Raw genomic sequence first — 23,570 nt, forward strand, 5'->3', positions numbered from 1 at the left:
CAATTCTTTACTACTAAAGAGCTGCTAAAAATATTTTGGGACATGTGGGTCTTTTTCCCTTTTTAAGTGATCTCTTTGAGATACAGACCTAGTATTGAGATTGCTGAATCAAAGGGAATGCACAGTTTTAGTGCCTACATAGTTCCAGGTTGTCCCCAGAATGGATGGCTCAGTTTACAACTCTACCAACAGTGTATTAGTATCACAATTTTCCCACATCCTTTCCAACACTGATCATTTTTCTTTTTTTGTCATTTTAACCAATCTGATAGGTGTGAAGTGGTACCTCAGTTGTTTTAATTTACATTTCTCTAATTAATAATGATTTGGATCATCATTTGAAAAGCTGTAGTTAACTTTAATTTCTTCATCTAAAACTGTCTCTTCATTCCCTATATATATATATTTATATATATATTTTATTTTATTATTTTATTGTTTATTGTTTATTTTTATTTTTTAGGTATTTGCAAGGCAATGTGGTTAAGTGGCTTGCCCAAGGCCACACAGCCAGGTAATTATTAAGTGTCGGAGGCTGGATTTGAACTCAGGTTCTCCTGATTCCAGGGCCAGTACTCTAGTCACTGCACCACCAAGCTGCGCCCCACCCCCATGTATTTTAAAAATGAGACCATTATCAGAAATACTGCCAGCTTTTTACTTTCCTTCTAATCTTGGTTGTATTGGTTTTGTTTGTGCAGCAACTTTTCAATTTAATGTTATCAAAATTATTCATTTTGCATTTCATAATGTTCTCTCTTCTTTGGTCATAAATTCTCCTTATCACCATAAATCTCACAGGTAAAAAATGATTTCTTGCTCTTCAAATTGGCTTATGGTATCACTCTTTATGTCTAAATCCATGTAGCCATTTTGACCTTATTTTTGTATAGTATGTGATTTTGATCTATATGCCTAGTTTCTGCCATACTATTTTCTAGTTTTCCCAGCAGTTTTTGTCAAATAGTGAATTTTTATCCTAGAGCTGGAGGGAGTCTTTGAACTTTATCAGACAAGTAGATTACAATAGTCATTTACTACTGTGTCTTATGATCTATTCCACTGATTCATCACTCTATATTTTATTTAATAAAGAATGAAGAATCATTGATAGTTTTTGAATACAGGAATGACAATGATCAGTTGCATTAAAAAGCAAATATAATTTATTAGAAAGGAGAATTTAGAAAGATTAGTTTAGAAGGATTTTGCCTTAGTCTGAGAGTAACTGCAAGAAGGGTTCTTAATCTAATAATCAAAAATATTTTTAAAAAATTAAATAAGATTTAATAAGTAATTTAAGATGTAACAGTTTTAATAAAATTTTACAACTCATTTTAAATATAATTTGTCTCCTTTGTAATCTTCTGTATTTTTATTATGTCTTTGTTATGTCTCATTCTGAGAAGGGTTCTGTAGATTTTGTCAGATTGCTTTTGGGTTTCTAAGAAAAAAAAAATCAAGAAACCCTCATCTAAGGTATTATATTTAGTGGTAAAGAAGAGGTTTAATGATTGAATATGACCAAGTTTAAAATTTATTTATTTCTAACTGATTTTTTTCAGCTTTCATGCTGAACAGGAGCAACAGCCAAGACTGGGAAAAAATTTTTTTCTTTACATTGACTGTATGCTTTGAATGTGGATACTTCAAATTCAAGACTTTAGAATGACCAAAGTTCCAATGGGGCGGGCGTAATTTAGGGTGAAGATGATAACCTGTTTTGGGGGGGGGGTTGTTTTGTTTACTTCCTGGCAAGTGTATGAGACCTTTTAAAGATTTAGTACACTGTAATTAGACGTATTAGAAGAAGCAAGAATGTCATAAATGTAAGAGATAGAGAACATTAGAACACTCTTTTAGGAAAACCATCTTTTGAGGATACCCAAGAGAAAGTGGTGGCAGGAAGTTGTTAGTTGATCTTGAAATACGTCAGTATTATAGAACTAATTCAGCCTTACCCATTGATTCTAGAAAAGAATTGAATTTTTAACTAACTTCAGAATTGAGACTATTTGGGGATCTGTGTATACTAGGGATTCTTTTATGCTTATTAATCAGGTATATATATATATATATGTGTGTGTGTGTGTGTGTGTGTGTGTGTGTGTGTGTGTATGTATAACCTGTTCCTAAGATGTTTCATTGTTTAAAGGCCTTGACCCACTAAAAGGTCATTACTAAGGATTGTCAGAAAACCTGAATTTGAGTGCTAGCTTTGTCTATGATCCTATGTGGGATCTTAGCCATCCTCTTCCCTACTTATCTTGGAGAAGAGGAAATTGAGGTCTGAGGAGGTTTGGTTACACAGGAAGTAGACATTTGATTCTAGTTTTTCTGACTAGAGAGGCTCTTACCCGTGTATTACATTGCCTTCCACATGGTATCTTGGGTAATTAATTGTACTTTTTTTTGAGCTTTTGGGTTTTTTTGACAGTAGAATGGAGATGATAATAATAATTAATGGTTTTGAAGAAAGCACATTGCAAACCTTGAAGTACTTATATAAATTTGAGTTATTTTTTTGTGAAAGATTTTTATTTACTTTGTATTTTACAATTTTCCCTCTAATATTGCTTCCCTCCCCACCCCACCCCCACAGAAGGCAGTCTGTTAGTCTACATTGTTTCCATGCTAAATATTGATCTAAATTGAATGTGTTGAGAGAGAAATCATATCCTTAAGAAGAAAATAAATGAAGTATAAGAGATAGCAGAACTACATAGTAAGTTTTTATATATATATATATATATGTATATATATATATATACATATATATATATATATATACATATATACATATATATATATATATATATATATATATTAAGGGTAATAGTCTTTGGTCTTTGTTCAAACTCCACAATTCTTTCTCTGGATACAGATGGCATTCTCCATAGTAGATACCCCAAATTATGCCTGATTGTTGTACTGATGGAATGAGCAAGTCCATTAAGGTTGATCATCACCTCCATGTTGCTGTTAGGGTGTACAATGTTCTTCTGGTTCTGCTCATCTTGCTCATCATCAGTTCATGCAAATACTTCCATGCTCAACATTAAAATGAATCAGAGCTTTTTCCCAAAAGAAATCAGTAAATATCCCTGATAATTTAGGCATTTTTCTTCTTAGTAACAGAATACCACTTTCCTTTAACTCAAAGGTGTGACAATAGTGTTTAAAATCCCAAATCACTTTAACAATCTAGGTTATTTAATTCCTCCCATTCTGTACAAATTTTGTCAGAATGGAACAAGACTAGTAACCTTTTTTTTTAAGGTTTTTGCAAGGCAAACTGGGTTAAGTGGTTTGCCCAAGGCCACACAGCTAAGTAATTATTAAGTGTCTGAGACTGGATTTGAACCCAGGTACTCCTGACTCCAGGGCTGGTGCTTTATCCACTACGCCACCTAGCCTCCCCTAGTAACTTCTTTTAAAAACCCTCAGAGTGATTCGTAAAATTCTAGTTCATAAAAGGGGTCAGCCTTAAAAACTGAGTGGATCAGCACTTTTAGGTCATGTGGCCAGTTAGGTCATATGGCCAGAGCAGAGACATTCATCAGACATGATTTCCTTTCAATAAATATGTTTCCTAACCCTTGATTTTGTATTTTCTCCCTTTATCCCAATTACATATCACACCTGTGGCTGGGTCTTTTCCCTTTAAGGCTTAAGCACTTGAAGTCTCTTCCCTGCCCCAAGGGTGGGTGGGGCACTCCTCAGCTGAACTCAGTTTAAGTTCAAGTCTTAACAAGATAGGAGATGGGATCAAGACCTCTCTGTGTCCAGGCTACCATCCCTTTCCCCCAACTCAGGGAGAAAACATGGGATCTTTCCCATACAGTCATGAGAATAAGAAATCTTCCCTCCTATAACTTCTCACTCTTTCCATTAAAAGTTCTTTTTCTCTTAAACTCTACCCAACCACAGCCTTTTCTTCTTAAGAATCCCTCTCCCCTTTTCTTTTTAACTCTACACACTAGCATAGCTACTGCTGGCTTAGTGAGGAAGGGGCTGATCTGCACAAGGGGAATGCTGCAGACCTACTTCCTCCTCCTTCAGCTTGTGAAACTCCTCTGCCCAACTTCTAGCTCTCCCAGTTTTAAACTTAAATGGAATCACCAGACCCAGAAATATCTACCCCACACTACTTCCACAAGACAGGACATAATAACCCCTGTGCCCCAGGGAACATTTTTTTTTTTTTTAGATTTTTCAAGGCAATGGGGTTAAGTGGCTTGCCTAAGGCCACATGGCTAGGTAATTATTAAGTGTCTGAGGTCAGATTTAAATCCAGGTACTCCTGACTCCAAGGCCGGTGCTCTCTCCACTGAGCCACCTAGCCACCCAAAAGATTTTATTTATTTTGAGTTTTACAATTTTCCTCCATTCTTGCTTCCCTCCCCCCACCCTCCACAGAAAGCATTCTGTTAGTCTTTACATTGGTTCCATGTTATACATTGATCTCAGTTGAATGTGTTGACAGAGAAATCATATCTTTAAGGAAGAAAAATAAAGTATGAGATAGTAAAATTACATAATAAGATAATCTTTATTTTTTTCTAATTTGAAGGTAATAGTCTTTGGTCCTTGTTTAAACTCTACAGTGCTTTCTCTGGATACAGATGGTATTCTCCATCAAAGATATCCCAAAATTGTGCCTGATTGTTGCACTTCGGAATGAGCAAGTCCATTAAGGTTGATTATCACCCCATGTTGCTGTTAGAATGTACAGTGTTTTTCTGGTTCTGCTCATCTTGCTCAGCATCAGTTCTTGCAAATCCTTCCATGATTCCCTGAATTCCCATCCCTCCTGGTTTCTAATAGAACAATAGTATCCCATCACATACATATACTACAGTTTATTAAGCCATTCCCCAATTGATGGGCATTCATTCAATTTCCAATTTTTTTGCCACCACAAACAGGCCTGTTATGAATATTTTTGTTTTTACCCTTTTTCATCATCTCTTCAGGATATAGACCCAGTAGTGGTATTGCTGGATTAAAGGGTATGCACATTTTTGTTGCCCTTTGGGCATATTTCCAAATTTCTCTCCAGAAAGGTTGGATGAGTTCACAGCTCTACCAACAATGTAATAGTGTCCCAGATTTCCCACCACCCTTTCAACAGTGATTAAAACTGGTCAATTGGCCAGTCAGAGAGGTATGAGGTGGAACCTCAGAGAAGCTTTAATTTGCATTTCTCTAATAAGTAATGATTTAGAGCAGTTTTTCATATGACTATGGATTGCTTTGATCTCATGTATAAATTGCCTTTGCATATCCTTTGACCATTTGTCAATTGGGGAATGGCTTGTTTTTGTTTTTTTTTAAATTTGACTCAGTTCTCTTTATATTTTAGAAATGAGTACTTTTATTATTATTATTATTTTTTTTTAGGTTTTTGCAAGGCAAAACAGGGTTAAGTGGCTTGCCCAAGGCCACACAGCTAGGTAATTATGAAGTGTCTGAGACTGGATTTGAACCCAGGTACTCCTGACTCCAGGGCTGGTGCTTTATCCACTACGCCACCTAGCTGCTCCATAGAAATGAGTACTTTGTCAGAAATACTAGTTGTAAAAATTGTTTTCCAATTTACTACATTTCTTTTGATCTTGGTTACATTGGTTTTGTCTATGCAAAAGCTTTTTAATTTAATGTAATTGAAATTATCTAGTTTGTTTTTAATTATGTTCTCCATCTCTTCTTTTGTCATAAACTGCTTCCCTTTCCATAGGTCTCACAGGTAAACTATTCCTTGATCTTTTAGTTTGCTTATAATATTGTTTTTTTATGTCTAAATCCTGTATACATTTTGATTTTATCTTGGTTTAGTGTGTGAGATGTTGGTCTAATTCAAATTTTTGCCATACTAACTTCCAATTTTCCCAACAGTTTTAATCAGAGAGAGTTTTTATCCCAATAGCTGGACTCTTTGGGTTTAACAAACAGCAAATTACTATAATCATTTCCTGCTATTGCACCTAGTCTATTCCACTGATCCACCACTCTATTTCTTAGCCAGTACTAGACAGTTTTGATAACTGATGCTTTATAATATAATTTTAGATCTGGTAAGGCTAAAGCCACCTTCTTTTGTACTGTTTTCATTAAATCCCTGGAAATTCTTGACTTTTTATTTTTCCATATGAATTTACTTACAGTTTTTTCTAACTCATTAAAATCTTTGGAATTTTGATTGGTAGGGCACTAAGTAATTAGTTTAATTTAGGTAGAATTGTCATTTTTATTATTTTAGCTTGGCCTATCCATGAGCAGTTGATATTTAAATCTGATTTTATTTGTGAGAAGTGTTTTGTAATTGTTTTCAAAAAGTTTCTGAGTTTGCTTTGGCAGGTAGACTCCCTTGTATTTTATATTGTTTGAAGTTACTTTGAATGGGATTTCTCTTTCTAGCTCTTTCTGCTGCATCTTGCTAGCAATATATAGAAATGTTGAGGATTATGAGGGTATTTTATATCCGGTGACTTTGCTAAAGTTGCTAATTATTTCTAGTACTTTTTTTAGATGATTTTTTGGGATTTTCTAGGTATACCATCATGTCATCTGCAAAGAGTGCGTTTTGTCTCTTTCTTCCCAATCTTAATTCTTTCAATTTTTTTTCTTCTCATATTGCTGAAGATAACATTTCTAATACAATACTGAATAGTAATGGTGATAATGGGCATCCTTGTTTCACCCCTGATCTTACTGGGAATGCCTGTAGCCTATCCCCATTTGCATACACTCATGATTTCTTATAGAACCATAGTACTCTTGTAACATTCACATACCATAACTTGTTTAGCCATTACCTAATTGATAGGCATTTCCTCAATTTTTCAATTCTTTGCCACTACAAGAAGAGCTGCTATGAATATTTTTGTACAAAAACATCCTTTCCCCTTCCCTTTTTAATAATTGAAATTTGGGATACAGACTACAGTAATGGTATTTCTGGATCAAAGGGTATGCAGAGTTTTGTAGCCCTTTGGGCATAGTTCCAAATTGCTCTCCAGAAAGGATGGCTCAGTTCTTGATTCTGCCAGCTGTAGTTCCACAGTTTTACCCCATCCCCTCTAACATCATTTCCCTTTTCTGTCATATTAGCCAATCCTATAGGTGTGAAGAGGTACCTCAGTGACTTGAGTATTTTTTTCATATGACCATAGATTTAATTTCTTCAGCTAAAAACTGCCTGTTCCTATCATTTGAACATTTAATCAATTGGGAATAGCTTGTATTCATGGAAATATGGCCAATATCTACATTTTTTATTTGCAAATGCACATGAATAATGTCAAAAAAATGAATGAGCAAAAGTAGAGAAGCTGCTTATTAGTTGTGTGATCTTGGCCAAATCATCTTATAGAGACCCAAACATTAAGGAGTTGGACTATATGGTTTTTCTTGTCTCCCAAGACTAGGAGTCACAAATCTTGGTTCTGTCCCTTATCACTAGCTCTATACCTTTGGGCTAGTCGTTCATCTCTCTTGAGGCTTTGTATACTCATCTGTGTAATAATCCACCCATTTCCTACCTCATAAGGTTTTTGTGATGAAAATGCTTTGTACTCCTATTTTGAGTTAGTCTACACATATTTGTTAAATGCCCACTACAGGTTGTAATAGCAGGTACTGTGCTAAGGGGGACTGGGAAAGGCCTTTTATACAAGTTGGGGTTTGAACTCAATCTTGAAGGAAGCAGTCATTCATAGGAGAGGGAGAGCTCATGGGACAAGGACTCTTTTGGGATGATGGTTCACTTATAAGAGAGACTCATGAAATTTACATGATTATTGTTTCAATTTTATTTGTTGCAATTGGGGGAAGGTATTGTTTTTTCCTTGATCTTCCTGTGTAGCATGACTAAACATTTTATTAAAGGAATATATACAAAGACACTGTAATCAATTTGTTTTTAAAAAAAAAAAAAGAAGGAATCCAGGGAAGCAAGGAAGCAGAGTCAATGAGGATGAACATTCTAGACATGAAAGACAGCCAATAGAAATGCTCAGAGTTCAGAGATGGAATGTCATATGTGAGGAATAATAAAGCCTGTGTCGCTGAATCATAGAGTCCAAAGAAGGGAGTAAAAGGTAAGAAGAGTGGAAAGATAGGAAGGGAATATGTTGTGAAGAGCTTTAAAAGTCAGAGTATTTTATATTTCTTTAAATAAAGGGGAACCACTGATTTTATGCAGTAAGGGAATGATATGATCAGGGCTGTGCTTTAAAGATCAATTTGGTAGTTGAGTGGAATGGCCAGGGTAGAAGGCTACTGTAAAAGTCCAGGCATTAGGCAATGAGTGCCTGTAGTAGAGTGATATTGTGAAGATGGGAATCAGAAAGATTTGGCAACAGATTTTATATCTATATCTATCTATCTGTCTATCTATCTATCTATATAGAGAGAGATGAGAGTTTGAATGAGAAGTCAAGGATGGCACCTCAACAGCAATAGGAAGATAAGGAAGATAGGAGAAATTGAGGGAAAAGATTAGGAGTTCTCTTTTGGACTAGTTTAGTATGAGATGTCTGTGAGATATACAGTTTGAGATATACAATAGACAGCTGCTGATGAGAGATGAAGTCAGAAGAGAAGTTAAAGCTGTATCAATAGATCTGGGAATCATAGAGCTAATCATTGGACTCATAGAAGGTGATAGAATCACCAAGTGAGATAGTATAGCGAGAAAGAGGGACTTGGATAGAGCCTTGGGATGCACCCACAGTTAGTGGACTTGACCTGGAAGAAGATCCAGCAAAGGAGACTGAGAAGGAATGTCCCCAACAGGTAGGAAGACAGCCAGGAGAGAATAGTGTTATAAAAAGAGAATCCAGAGGGTTATTAACAGTGTCAGAGCCTTTAGAGAGGACAGGAAAAATGACTGAAAAAAAACCCAATAAATTTGGCAATTAAGAAATTATTGTTAACTTTAGAGTACAGATTTTCAATAGAATGACAATAAGGTCTAAAGTCAGACTGAAAGTCAGTGAAAGAAGTGGAAGCATTGATTATAAGGAGAGATATGGGGTGGTAGCTAACAGGGATGGTTAGATTAAGTGAGACATTTTTAAGAATGGAGGGAGGTACAGGGGTATGGGTGTAAGTAAATAGGCAAGCAGCTGATTTAAGATTAGTAAAATTAGGGATTATAGAAGAATTATCTGCTGGAAAATAAATGGGATGAGATCAAGGGTACATGTGGAAGAGTTTGTCTTGACAGGCGGAAGGCCTGCCATTTTATGTGAGACAGGGTTAAAGAAGATGATGTCAGAAGATATCTTAAGGATGTGAAATGGAGAAGGGAGAAATGAGAATTTTTGGCAAAATGGAAGACAAAGTTCATAGCTAAGAGGGTAGGAGGCAGAAAGGATGCTATAGAAAGTTTGTAGAGAGATAAAAATGGAAAAGCTGCTATGGTGAGGTTGATGAATTGATTAGGTATCTACAAAAAGATTGCCTTGTTACAATAAGGGCCCTCAGCTGGCCCCCCATTTAAGATTTATGGTGGTTCCAGGAAGCATAATTTCATGATTTTCTCCAACTTTTTTCAGCAATTCAGGCAGGAGATATACAAGTAATCTAAAATTGGGGCTTTAGCAAGGCTATAGAGTTAGGGTAAAGCAAATTAGCCTTATCCAAAAAAAAAAAAAAGGAAAAGATAACAGACCCAGAGAGACTATCACTTCTCTAGCATATTATGATAAAACATGCTAAGAGTCTTTTGGAACTGTGGTTGGTCATTTTGTTAGTGTATAATTTGTTCTTCTGGTTCTATTCATTTCAGTCTGCATTAAGTCTTCTCAGGTTTCTTTGATACCATTCCTTTATAATTTTTTTGGTAGTTATTTCTCAGTTGATGTATATCGTGGTTTCCAATCCTTTTCAGCTACTAAAGAGAGCTGTTATAAATATTTTTGTATATATGGAGTCCTTTTCCACTAGGTCAAAGGGCTTACACAATTTAATAGCTTTTTGGGCACAGTTCCCTATTGTTTTCCAGAATGACCAGATCAGTTCACAGCTTAACCAGCAGTATACATCACCTTTTGCACAAAGCCTTTCCTAATTCCTCCAATTGCTGGTGCTCTCTCTCTCAAACTATTTTGTACCTTAACTCCTTTATGCTTATTTTTATTGATTATCTTTACATTGATTGATGTACATGTCTTGTATTGTGCTTGTCATATGATGGGCATTTAATAAATACTTAGTTGAATGATTGACTAGTAATGTTGGTGTAAAGAGAGAGAGCATGATATAGTTGAAATCGAGCTGTACTTGTATTTTTGAATCCCAGCTAATACTTAATGAGCTTTATGAATATGAGAAAATTTCTTATCCTTTATTACACTGCTTACATCACAGGTTTATGAGGAAAGTATTTTTGAAGACTTTAAATAAATTGTCATCATTATTTGTCTCTGAAAAGTTAAGATATTAAATTTAATTTACAATGGATTTGTGAAGTGAAAAGTTGTCAGACAATAATTTGTTGAATAATCTATTGAAACTGCAATTTAAAAACTGCTTTCTTTTTTTTCCCTTAGGATTTTAGCATCCTGAGCTATATTGGATCAACAGTCACTAAAATTCATCCCACATTGACCTGTTAACATGTCCAAGTTGAAGAGCTCAGAGTCTGTCAGGGTGGTGGTACGATGTCGTCCTATGAATGGCAAAGAAAAGTCTGCTTCATATGATAAAGTTGTTGATGTGGATGTGAAGCTAGGGCAAGTGTCAGTTAAGAATCCCAGGGGAACAACCCATGAGATGCCCAAGACTTTTACCTTTGATGCTGTCTATGACTGGAATTCCAAGCAATTTGAGCTTTATGATGAGACTTTCAGACCTCTTGTAGACTCTGTCCTTCAGGGTTTCAATGGAACCATCTTTGCTTATGGGCAAACAGGGACTGGGAAAACCTACACAATGGAAGGGGTTCGTGGTGACCCTGAGAAAAGAGGTGTCATCCCTAACTCCTTTGATCATATCTTTACCCATATTTCTAGATCCCAGAATCAGCAGTACCTTGTTAGGGCCTCTTACCTAGAAATATACCAAGAAGAAATTCGAGATTTGCTGTCAAAGGATCAGACAAAAAGGCTTGAACTAAAAGAGAGGCCAGATACTGGTGTCTATGTGAAGGATCTGTCTTCCTTTGTTACAAAGAGTGTCAAGGAAATAGAACATGTCATGAATGTAGGAAATCAGAACCGTTCAGTTGGTGCTACCAACATGAATGAACACAGTTCTCGATCTCATGCTATCTTTGTTATCACTATTGAGTGCAGTGAAGTAGGTCTTGATGGAGAAAATCATATCCGTGTGGGGAAGCTGAATCTAGTAGATCTTGCAGGCAGTGAACGCCAAGCCAAGACAGGAGCTCAGGGGGAAAGGTTAAAGGAAGCCACCAAGATTAACCTGTCCCTTTCAGCTTTGGGTAATGTTATATCTGCTCTTGTAGATGGCAAAAGCACTCACATTCCATATCGGGACTCAAAACTTACAAGGCTCTTACAAGATTCTTTAGGTGGCAATGCTAAAACTGTGATGGTGGCTAATGTTGGGCCTGCCTCTTACAATGTAGAAGAAACCCTCACTACACTGAGATATGCCAATCGTGCCAAAAATATTAAGAATAAACCAAGAGTTAATGAGGATCCTAAAGATGCCCTCCTTCGAGAATTTCAAGAAGAGATTGCTCGACTTAAAGCCCAGCTGGAGAAGCGTTCCATTGGCAAAAGAAAAAAGAGGGAAAAACGCCAAGAGGAGGGGGTTGGAGGCAGAGAGGAAGAAGAGGAGGAAGAAGAGGCAGAAGGTGAAGAAGGTGAGGATGAAGGTGAGGATAAGGATGACTACTGGAGGGAGCAGCAAGAGAAACTGGAGATTGAAAAGAAGGCCATTGTAGAGGATCACACCTTGGTAGCTGAAGACAAGATGAGATTGTTAAAGGAGAAGGAAAAAAAGATGGAAGATTTGAGGAGGGAGAAAGATGCTGCAGAAATGTTGAGTGCCAAGATCAAGGTATGGTACTGTCCTAAAGGACTTTTTCCATAGCTCTTTTTTTGGTGGGGGGGGCAAATGTAGTTTGAATATATCCAGCTCTGGTCCCCCCAAAAGAGGTAGAAGTTGTGGAAAATATCATTATTTTAGAAAATTTTAGGAAAGGGGGATATAGATCCAGAAGTTTAAAAACAAATTTGCTTTAGGAAAACGTCCATATCCTTGTTTAAGGATATAGATGCATTGTCTTCAGAATCTGCATCTTTAAGGCCATGCATGCATATGTGTGTGTGTGTACACACACACACACACACACACACACACACATACATATAATGTATGTTTGGAAAGAGACCTGGTTTTTAATCCTGGCTAATTGTGTGACCTTAAGTACATCACTTAAGCAGTCAGTATCTCCATTTCCTCACCTAGAATAAATTGAGGTTAGACTAGGTGATCTTTAAGGGCCCTGTCTAGCTCTGAACTAAATTAGGGAGGATTAAGTATTGACTTTGCAAAGGAATTCTCCAGATGTCTGATTTAATTTTAATAATTTTGGTTTTCACACAATTTTAACACATCTGTTATACTGAACAAAGAGCACTAATGAAGACTTGTGATCCATGGTTCATTTACAACTGTAGGCAGATGGTGTGGTGAGAGCTCTAAACTGCTACACACACACACACACACACACACACACACACACAACAACAACAACAACAACAACAACAACAACAACACATGCCTTTCTTAACTCCAGATCACTGCCAGATTGATCCTGTAATTTAGTGAACAGGGTGTGAGACCCTCTCCTTTATCCTGCTGAGGTCACAATAATGGGACAAATTTCCAAAATAAAGACATTGGTTTGCAAAAAAAGAAAGGAAAAGCATTTAAAGTTTTAAGATTGTAGGGATCTAGGGATCAAAGAGCTAAAAATGACTATAATCAAAGTATGCATCTGGTACAATGACTTTAATACCTTAGAGAGTCTCACATACATCTTATCAGCTTGTAAGTCACCAACGCCTTCCTCTAAACTTTTATTACCAAAGTTTCAAGGACTGAGCCTGTGCCTTGTTCAGCATTCGTTGGGGTAGTTGTGATGGGATGGAAGACATGATATAAATACCCCAAGCCTCTGATGTTTAGGACTGGCTCTGTATCTTGTGCTGCTTAGGGATGAAGGCCAGGCTTTAACCATAATAGATGTACTGATAACCTAAGCACAGGCACTAATCTAAGCACAGGCACCATATATCAATTATGTCTACTATTTGTAGGACTAATTTTGCTTTGTCTCTCTTTCCCTTTCAGGCCATGGAAAGTAAGCTGCTCGTTGGAGGAAAAAATATAGTTGACCATACCAATGAACAGCAAAAAATACTTGAGCAGAAGCGACAGGAAATTGCAGAGCAAGTAATTAAAGTTTGAAAAAAAATGTAGTAATATAAAAATTTGTTCCTTGGTTTGAAGCATGTAGTAAATATCTCTTATATTGAACTCTTCCAGAAGAAATTAAAATTAGAAGTATATGACCAGTTTGTTACAAGGGTTTTTATTTTATTTTCCAGTGGGTAGAGGTGGGAGGGAGAGAGAATAAATGCTTTTTATTGCGGGGAAAAAGTTTTAAAGCATACATTTCTTTTGGTTTGACTTGCTTTCTGTATATTTACATCACCAGATATAAGATGTATGTTCTTGTAATCTTCAGCAGAGTCCTGTAAGTAGAATCATTCTCTAGAGTAAAACTGGTCCTTTTTGTGTTATTTCTTAGAAACGACGGGAACGTGAAATTCAACAACAGATGGAAAGTCGGGATGAAGAAACATTGGAGCTGAAGGAGACTTACAGCTCTTTACAGCAAGAAGTGGATATCAAGACCAAGAAACTCAAAAAGGTTAAGAAAAAACTGGAAATGGGAAATTTGGAAATTTTGCCAGAATGAGAGAATTGTTCCTTTTAACTTTGATTTGTCATTTTTTTTCTAGTTGTTTTCTAAGCTCCAGGCTGTAAAGGCAGAAATACATGACCTTCAAGAAGAGCATATCAAGGAGCGTCAGGAGCTGGAACAGACTCAAAATGAACTCACCAGAGAATTGAAACTCAAGTAAGTTTTTAAGACCCCAAGTTACAGAAAGGAGGTTGGATAACTGGGCTGTAATGAAAAGAATATTTAGTTTTCATTCAGAAAAAGCTTGGCTCATCTACTTAACTAGCTGGATCCTCATCCAGATCTACTCACTGTGGCTATCTATCCTGGACCCTCTTTTCTTTATATGTTATTTCATTGATGATTTGAATAGCTCTCTTGAATTTAATTATCTCTATGGTGATACTTCTCAGATCTGTCAGTCCAGGCCACCCTCATTGCTAACTGCCAGGCTTAAATCTCCAACAACCTTTTTAAGATGACTCAAAAACCATAAACTCTTCCCCCTTCTAAGCTTCCCTATTACTGAAGAGGACATCATTTTCTTGCAGTTTCTACAGGTTCACAAAACCTAAGGGTTATTTTTAAATTTAACTTAGCACCACTCTCACCTTCCCCTACTGCCACACTCCTGAACCAGTCTGTTGCCATGGTCTGTTGATTCACCCATGCTGATGCAGGCAATAGCCTGCTGGTGAGTCCACCTGCTATATAAGTCTCTTCCTTACTCTGGTCTATCCATCATTCAGCTACTAAAGTGATTTTTCCTAACATGCTAGTCTAATCCTGTCACTCCCTCAGTAAAGGCCCTTTTAACTCCAGGATCAAATATATAGTCCTGTTTTGGCCTCTCTTCTATGACTAAGACACTCCATCTCTAGTTTATAGGCATTTCCTCCATTTTCTCTAACTGTTCCTCCATGGAACACAGTCCCCCCTCATCTCCACCTCCTCCTCTGCCTTCAAGTTCCAGGAAGCCTTTAACTCTTTCTTAATTCTAGTGCCTTCTCTTTTATCTTTTGCCTTTTCTTGTATCCTCAATTTAGCCTAGTACAGAGTAGGTGTGCTTAGTAATACTTATTTCATTAGAAAGTCACTTTATTTTATCTGAGCTTGTAATATATCTCACTGGATTTTGTTGAAAGATCTAAATTAAATAACATGTAAAAAGCTATTGAACTGTCATTTGTAACTAATAGTTCTATTTCTTAAATTTCACTACTTTAAAAAGTTAGTACAACCTAGTACCAAAGCACCAATGTGGAAAACCAATCATACCAAACCAGTCTGGTTCCAACTTGACTCAAATAGACTAGAAATTGTGCAATTCCATTAGAAGGATGGTCTTTTAATTCCACATGAGGTTCCCTGGAAGCACTTATTTCTCCATAGATACCTTTTAAGGTTTCAAAAAAGTGCCTCCTTTTTCATTGATTTTAGTCTTGAGTTACTTTGCTATCCTGTCAATTAAATATATTGATTTTTTTTGGGGAAAAAACAATTCTTGAGTAATTGTCCATTTAGGTAGTGGGCATTTAGATAAGATATCTCTGTTGTGAAGGAAAGAATAATGACTGGTTATGGAACTGGAAGTTCTGGGTTTAACACCTGGCTCTTCTCCTTAATGTGCTCATAGTAGGTGCTTACTGCATATTTGTTGTATTTGTTATAATATCTATGTAACTGTGGAGAAATCATTCATCTGATCCTCAGTTGAATGGAGATTCAACATGGAGATACTGTGAGGATGACTGTGAGGAGCAAATGAGGTAATGGATATTTAGATCCTTGTAGACAAAGCACTATTAAGCTTTTTAAAATTTAGCATTATTTGGAGATTGACGAATATTTCATAGGGACATGTTTTGTGTCTTATCTAACCTTTGTTTCTTCCCCAGTGCCTATCTTAGAGTTTTGAACATGTTAATTACTTAATAAATGTTTATTCAATTTGATTAATCAACTTTTTATTAAGCTCTTGCTAGCTTAATAAAGGTGTTGCACTGGGGTTACAAAGATAGAAATGAAAGTAGAAATCAATTTGAGAAAATTAAACAAAGGTGACAGAAAAAAGCAAGCATTTATCTTTTGTTGTTGTTGTTGTTGTTGTTGTTTTGCAAGGCAATGGGGTTAAGTGATTTGCCCAAATGCACGCATTTATTAAAAGTGCTCACTACCTCGGCAGGATTTTGCTGGGGGACACAAATACAATGAATTCAAACAAACTCTACTTATTAGGGAGCTTACTTTCTAGCATAAGAGATTAAATCTTAGAGAGAATAAAGGCAAAACAAATAAAAGATAGTTGGGGGGACACTAGCCTTTGGGAGAATCAAAGAAGACTTCAGGTATAAGATGTTTCTTACTATTTTTTGAATTTTACAATCCCCCCCCCCATCTTGCTTCCCTCCACCAACCCCCCCCCCCCACAGAAGACAGTCTGACAGTCTTTACATGTTTCCATGCTATACATTGATCAAAATTGTATAAGATGTTTCTTAAACTGGGTCTTGAAGGAAAAGAGTAATTCTTTTAGTTGGAGTTGAGATAGCTAGTGTAAAGGTTTGGAGATAGGAGATGGATCATTGTGAGGGAGAAAGGTCATTTTGACTGGATTACAGAAGTATGAGAGGGGAAGTAATTGGGATCAGATTGTGAAGGGCTTTCAAAGTTTAGCAGAAGAGTTTGTATTTGACAAAAGGCACTAGTTTATTGTGATTAAAGAATGTCACTTCAGTAGCAGTGTGGAGGATGGACTGAAATGGGAGAGCCTTGAGGAAGATAAGAGGGCATTGAATTAACTAGGTGAGAGGTGATGAGTAGAGAAGAGGGGGTCAGATGCAAGAGGTGGAGGTAGAATGTCAATATTTGCCAACTGATTGAATGTGTGGAGTGTAGAATCAAGAATAACATGGAAGTTATGGTACTGGAAAACTGGAATGATGGTCATGTTTTTGACAGAAACAGGTAAGTTTGGAAGAGGGGTAGGGGTGGAGACTAGGAAGATGAATTCAATTTTGAACAGGATGAGTTTGAAATGTCTCCTAGGTATCCAATTTGAAATGTCCAAGAAGTATTTGCTGATGTAGGACTGAAGCACAGGTGAAACTGGAGATGTGTGTGTGTGTATGTGTGTGTGTGTGTATTCATAGAGAGAAACAAAAAGCCTAGTGAAAGACTGAGTCTTGATAAGCACTCAAAGTAAAGAGGTATGATATGGACAGCAAAGAAACCTAGCAAGGAGTTATAAGAGTTATAAGAAAGGCAGAAGGAGTACAGAAGAGAAAATAGTGTCACAAAAACCTAGAAAAGAAAAGAAAATCCAGGAGAGAGAAGTTAATAGTGTCAGCAGATGGGGGGGTCTTTTATCACCCTTCATCTTTCTCATTATATCTTCTATCAGTTTTGGAAGTTAAGAGAACAGTAATCAAAAGACAAAGGGTTGAGTGAGGGAGTGAGGATAGGCAACGAAGGCAACAAATTCAAGCAGCTTTTTCCAGAAGTTTGGTTGAGAATGGGAGAAAAAATACAGGAATGAGGGGAATGGAAGAGAAGGAATGGAGGGGGGAGGAAGAGGGATAGAAATAGGGAGGGGACAAAGAAGAGAAGAAAGGAGGGAAGAGGAGAGGATAGGATAGTAGGGAAGAGAAAGAGAGAATGTGATAGAATGGGATCAAGATTAAGACCTTTGTAGAGAAGGGATATGAGATGATGTCAGATGATTTTGAGATGAAGAGAATGTGAGAAGGGAATGGCCTCAGTTTTCTCATTGAAGAGATGTTCTCACAAAAAGAAGAGGAGAACAAGGGAAGATATGGAAGACTTCAGGAAGGAAAGGTTTTGTACTATACCTAGTACCAAAGGTGAATTGTGTCTAGTGAATTAATTTTCAGGAAATTTCTCTTAAAAATTAGTAATTCAAGTTAACATTAACAGTTGTTTGTCCTTCATTCTCAAAGAGGACCATGACATCAGGAAGGTGATGCCATGACTTGCAAGTGAATTGGATTTAAGTGAGGGAGGGCTGTGTAAAGTCACCAGCCTCACTGAATCCTCTGGAGCCATCTGGATCCAGTGGCAAGATAAAGATCAGCTAGGTAAGAAATGAGGCAAAGAATGGCCTTCGATCTTTTTTTTTTTAAACTAGCTAAAGTGAAGATTCTCAGAGTTTCTAGCCAAAATAGAAATGGTTGCTGTTTATATTCACTCTGAGTCTTTAGGGTTCAGATAGTGACCAAGTCAGGCTTGGACTGGGGCCAATGGAGAACCAGAGTGATATGAGTTTTAGGCATGGTCCTTAATAAAGAAATTTAGTCTTTAAATCTCTAGCTGTAACCAGGCAGGCAGGCATTAATCAGCAAAGAAATGTTGAGTTTAGTAAATATCTACCCTCACAGCTAAAAATCAGCTGCATGTAGAAGCACATGTATAAAACTTACCTAGAAAACTCTTCTCTTTTTGCCTTGAGGTATACATAACTCTAATGTATGCATGTTCTGTCAGGCATCTCATTATAGAAAACTTCATTCCTTTGGAAGAGAAAGGCAAAATCATGAATAGATCCTTCTTTGATGAAGAGGAAGATCATTGGAAATTGCATCCTATAACCCGACTGGAGTAAGTTACCTTCCCCTTTCTTAGAGTGATCAGAAAAGTCTTGAATGAACTAGAACTTGGGTAGAGGAAATCTGATACAAAGCCCTAACCTTATTTCAACCCTGGTCAAAATATGTTTTTATCTCAAGTATCACAAACCAGAATATTCACAGAGAAGTTTCATAGAAAAAGCTGAAAAGGGCCTTAAGAATCAGTTTGACCCCCTTATTTTACAGATAAATAAACTGAGGCTCAGACAAGGGAGAATAGCTTGTCAAAAGTATTTGTACCATATCTCCTGAGTCCTTTTTCAGTGACTATTTCTGTTAAATCAACAGAATTCTGCCTCCATTTAGTGCTTTACCATTTATAAAACATTGTCCTATTCAATAGTATCATGAGGGTAGGTAGTCTAAATTGAATTATCCCCATTTTATAAATGAGAAAAATGAGGTTTGATGGTACTGTGTTAAGTAGAGCCAAGAAATTGCTTGTATTCTGGTTCTATTGTACTAGGTAAAAGAATCTACCTAAGATGTACAGATATTTGAAATAGATTTCATTATGATTTCTAAGCACTGTAGTGGGTTTTTGGTCCACTTCCAGGATGTGACCGATTTCTTTCCCACCAGTAATCAGCAGATGATGAAACGGCCTGTTTCAGCTGTGGGTTATAAGAGGCCACTTAGTCAACATGCGAGGATGTCCATGATGATTCGTCCAGAGGCCCGGTATAGGGTAGGAACTATTATTTTTTTCTCTCCCCATCAGAGTAGTATGATTCTCAGAGATTCTCAGGTGCTATTCAGTAAATTCAGAGCAAGAGGGAAACAACCTGCAGAAAGTAGAGAGCTTTCATCGAGCAATAGAGTGGAAGCAACTTTAGATGAGTATCTAGTCCATTTTCTTTATTTCTTTTTAAAATTAATTTTAAACAATCATTTTAAAAATTTTGTATACAAGACATTAGACCATTTTCAAATGAGGAAATTGAGGCTATAAGGTGGGAAGTGGCTTGCTGAGGGTCTCACAGTGAGTGAATTTTAAGGCATTATTAGAGCCCTAGCCTCCTGACAGCCAATCTAATGCTTTTTTGTACTCCCTCCCAGTCCTATTGGAACTTTTTTTTATTTTACACTGCTCTGATGGAGCCACGCCTTAGACCTACTATGCTGGTAGGAGACCTCTTTCTCTTTGACACTATTACTTGTGAAGAAAAGACCCATCTAGGAAATAGACAGCATTCACCACCATATCCCAGCTTCTTGTTTGGGATGATTTCTTTACACCAGCTAATTTAAGCATTATTTGTGGCTGTGTATTTCCAGGCAGAGAATATTGTATTACTAGAATTGGATATGCCTAGTCGTACAACCAGAGACTATGAGGGTCCAGCTATTGCTCCCAAAGTTCAAGCTGCTTTGGAAGCTGCTCTACAGGATGAAGATGAAATACAGGTGGATGCCTCATCCTTTGAGAGCACATCAAATAAAAAATCCAAGGCTAGGTAAGTGATATTTATTGGACTGGCTCTCTGATATCCAGATAAGAGTGAGCAAGGATAACATACACAAAGGTATATAGGTTAAAATATATGTATAAGCACAATTCTCTCTCTCTCTCTCTCTCTCTCTCTCTCTCTCTCTCTCTCTCTATATATATATATATATATATATATATATATATATATATATGTATCATAAACTGAAATAGTAGGTCACATTTTTGTAGCCTATACTTTATAAAATGCTGTCTTTGCAATAACCCTCTGAAATAGGCTGTTGTAAAACAAAATGAAAAGAGACCCAAGAAGCTGAAGACCTGGGTTTGAATGTCTCCTCTAACATTTCTTATCTGTGTATTCCTGAGAAATGTCTGCCTTACCTCTTTCTTCCTCATCTATAAATTATCAGAAATGAACTAGAAAACACATAAGATTCCTTTAGGCTTAAATCCTATGATCTTGTTTAACAAAGGAAATTTGAAGCTCAGGTTAAGGGATTTGCCTGAGGTCACACAGCAGAGAAATGAACCCCAGGTGATCTCCTAAATTTAGTGCTACAAGAATATATATCTTCCCTGAACCATTCCCTGTTTGTTATATACAAAGTTCACATTTATCACTTGGGCAACTGCTTCAAAAATAAAATATGGGGCAGCTAGGTGGCCCAATGGATAAAACACCAGCTCTAGAGTCAGGAGGACCTGAGTTCAAATGTGACCTCAGATACTTAATAATTACTTAACTATGTGACCTTAGGCAAGTCACTTAACCCCATTGCAAAAAACTCAATGTGCCCCCCCCCATAAGCAAATTGCAAACTATATTGGCTTAGGGATTGTAAGAAGAATGATCAGAATAATGATTGCAATTGACATGGTGCACAAATGAGAAGGGGGTAATTTGTACTGGAGAAAGCTTGGAACCTGAACATGAAAATGTGCTTGCTCCTTTTTTTCAGACCCAAAAGTGGAAGAAAGTCAGGATCCTCCTCATATTCCTCTGGAACTCCTGCATCTCAGCTTTATCCACAATCCCGGGGGCTGGTTCCAAAATAAACCAGTAACTCCTCTCAAGGCATGAGCAGTGGCTGCTGCCTTCTGAGAGAAGAAACCAGCAAAAACCTGCAGAGGGGCCTTCAGACCAAACCAAGAACTCTCCTTTCTAGGGAATTATGAGGACCTCTTTGTTAAATAACTGACTTGTGTCCAAATGTGCTGGTCCTGGGGGTTCTGAAACATGGGAGGAAGAGATTTATAATTTGGCATTCATCCCTTTGGGGAAAATTATTTTAGTTAGTAAGTCAGAAATGCATGGGTTACAGTAAAGTATGTTAGTGGCAATGAGGTGGTCCCTTCTTCAATTTCAGCCTGTTTGTTGCACTGAGCTCCTTTACTATTGAAGAGAAGGGGCAGATTTGAGAGTTGCCATAATTGGGTCAGTTCTCCAGAACCCTTAGGGCTGGATGATAGGGGAAGTTGAAAAGCAAAAGACTTAAAATGTGATTTAATGCATGCTCAGTTTAGAGGAATCCAGAGAGTTTCATTTGAGTTTAAATTCCAGATAGGCAGGAATAGAGGTATTTCCCCATCCTCATTGAGAGCTGCTGGATGGGAGAGGGGAGTCTTATGTATTTCTGCTCCTGAAGGATATAGCAATGGAAGCAATAGAAATTGATATCCTTTGCTTACACCTCACTTGTGACCATCTGTCAGAGTAAGTTGACAAAACTATGCTGGTTTCAAATAGTGTCCATTTTTTCTCTTCATTCATAATCATGTTGCCTCACACACAGTTGATCCTTCTCTGAGTCTGGGTCCCTCTGTTTTAAGGAAGAATGCCTTGTTTTTCTTAACAGGGATGGGATTAGGGACAAAAGGATGAAATAGTTGCGACCAAGGAAAGTAATTCACTGAGTTGAGTGCTGGGGTTTTGTGCCTCATTCTCTTCCTTAAAAGAACAAATTCCAGGAGAACTTAATCAGAACAAGAAGGAGAAATAAGTCTTCAGGCTGTGGTAACGGGGGGCACACGCTAGCCTAGGGTAAAACCTAGTGATCTTTCCATAATTGTTTGGGACAGTAGCAAACTACTATCATACAGCAGAATTGCAGGCTGTGTGTGACTGCCTATGCTCAGAAGTCCTATTTGAAAATGCTAGTTTGGTTCATAAGTTTTAGGTTGTTGTACATTGAAATTTGGAGCTATATTTTATTTTGGTCTTCATATGAATGTTACTTGTTCTCTCCCCTCAAAAAGTCCAAACTTGTTGTGTGTGTGTGTGTGTGTGTGTGTGTGTGTGTCTGAGGATTTTGCCCCTTTCCAAAAAGACACTAATGTATGAGTGCGCTTTTGTCTTTATGAAATACTCACTAAGTAACTTTGTTCAGGCTGGAAAAGCTCCCCAGTGTAGGTATCTGACTCCATAAGCATGGGGGACAGTAGTCTCTCGATCAGCTCTGCTGGGGGAACCTTGCTGGCAATGGTGCCTCAGCAAGAAGGCTGCTCAGGTGGACCTTGGGTTATGTTCTAACTCTGCTGCTCAGTTCCCAGCACATGTTTCTGGATCAGAACCACAAGATTGTCTTTGCCCATCTATGGAAAAGGGAGGAACCATGTGCAATGTATGTCATTTTGAAAAACCTGTATTTTAACATCTCCCTTCTCCTTTGCAGAAACCATTATTCCTTGACCAAGAGCTCTTTCTTTCATCAGCTTCAGTAGCATAATTTAGTTATGCCTTCCTGCCTCTTTTCTAGAGATTAAACCATTTTCCCATCTTCTAAAGAGGATTTTACTGTTTAAATAGAAACCAAATGATGAGGTTGTTGTACAGCCTGAGAATGATTATAGCTATATGTCAAAAGAAACAACCATATTTTCCTTGAGCTTGTCAGAATTCTGTGAACTGGAAATATCCTGACAGTAATGTTATGTGATTTGGAAACTGCAGAATAAACTGCACTTGAGTTTGTAATTTATCCAGCAGTGACCAATTTGACCAAGAGCTGGTGAGTTGAGACCCTGAACTCTGACCAATATGTGAACAAACAGCCCAGAAGCTGAACATGGAGTCTTGCCTCAATTTCTTTTAACTTCATTTATCTCATACAGAACTGGGGAAATTAAAAGGAAACTCACTTGGCAGATAAATGTTCTCTTGAAGGCAGCCTCCCTCTGGTGCTTTTCTTCTCCCCAAATTGATAAATATTGGAATAAAGTAGGCAGCAGATTGTCCTTGGGGATACTATTTAGTATGCTTAGGGGCTTTTTTCTAAATTAGACCAAAATGCATAAGGTCTCATAAGACATTCCTAAAGTACAGACGGGTCACCTTGCTGGCATGCCTGCTAGGCAGACATATTATATTCTAAATCATCCAGATTGTCTTCTAGCCAGAGAATTTTTAGAAATGAATCTACCAAGCTTTGAAGAAAATTCTTCACTTGAGTAGATAGGCATTTGAACTGTTTATGCATCCACCATCATGTTCATCAGAATGGTTTAACATCTTCCTTTTGCT

General features: G+C 37.2%; 1 protein-coding gene across 5 annotated transcripts in view; it reads left to right on the forward strand.

Moving 5' to 3' along the window:
* Positions 1-23,090, forward strand: part of KIF3B (kinesin family member 3B) — a 36,130-nt gene extending 13,040 nt beyond the window's left edge. For 2 of the 5 annotated variants that reach the window (XM_074211864.1, XM_074211865.1), the window contains exons 2-9: positions 10,560-12,036; positions 13,336-13,437; positions 13,796-13,918; positions 14,010-14,128; positions 18,455-18,568; positions 19,180-19,285; positions 19,876-20,054; positions 21,010-23,090. In XM_074211864.1, coding sequence (XP_074067965.1) covers positions 10,627-12,036; positions 13,336-13,437; positions 13,796-13,918; positions 14,010-14,128; positions 18,455-18,568; positions 19,180-19,285; positions 19,876-20,054; positions 21,010-21,106 — 2,250 coding nt within the window. In that variant the 5' untranslated portion in view covers positions 10,560-10,626 and the 3' untranslated portion in view covers positions 21,107-23,090. Of the gene's footprint in view, positions 1-7,619; positions 7,639-7,940; positions 8,103-8,132; positions 8,800-10,559; positions 12,037-13,335; positions 13,438-13,795; positions 13,919-14,009; positions 14,129-18,454; positions 18,569-19,179; positions 19,286-19,875; positions 20,055-21,009 lie in introns of those variants that run through there. The other 3 variants (XM_074211866.1, XM_074211867.1, XM_074211868.1) reach the window with 3 other exon arrangements.
* Positions 23,091-23,570: the final 480 nt, after the last annotated feature.

The sequence above is a fragment of the Macrotis lagotis genome, chromosome 1 (genome assembly GCF_037893015.1).
Source record: "Macrotis lagotis isolate mMagLag1 chromosome 1, bilby.v1.9.chrom.fasta, whole genome shotgun sequence".
NCBI lineage: Eukaryota > Metazoa > Chordata > Mammalia > Peramelemorphia > Peramelidae > Macrotis > Macrotis lagotis.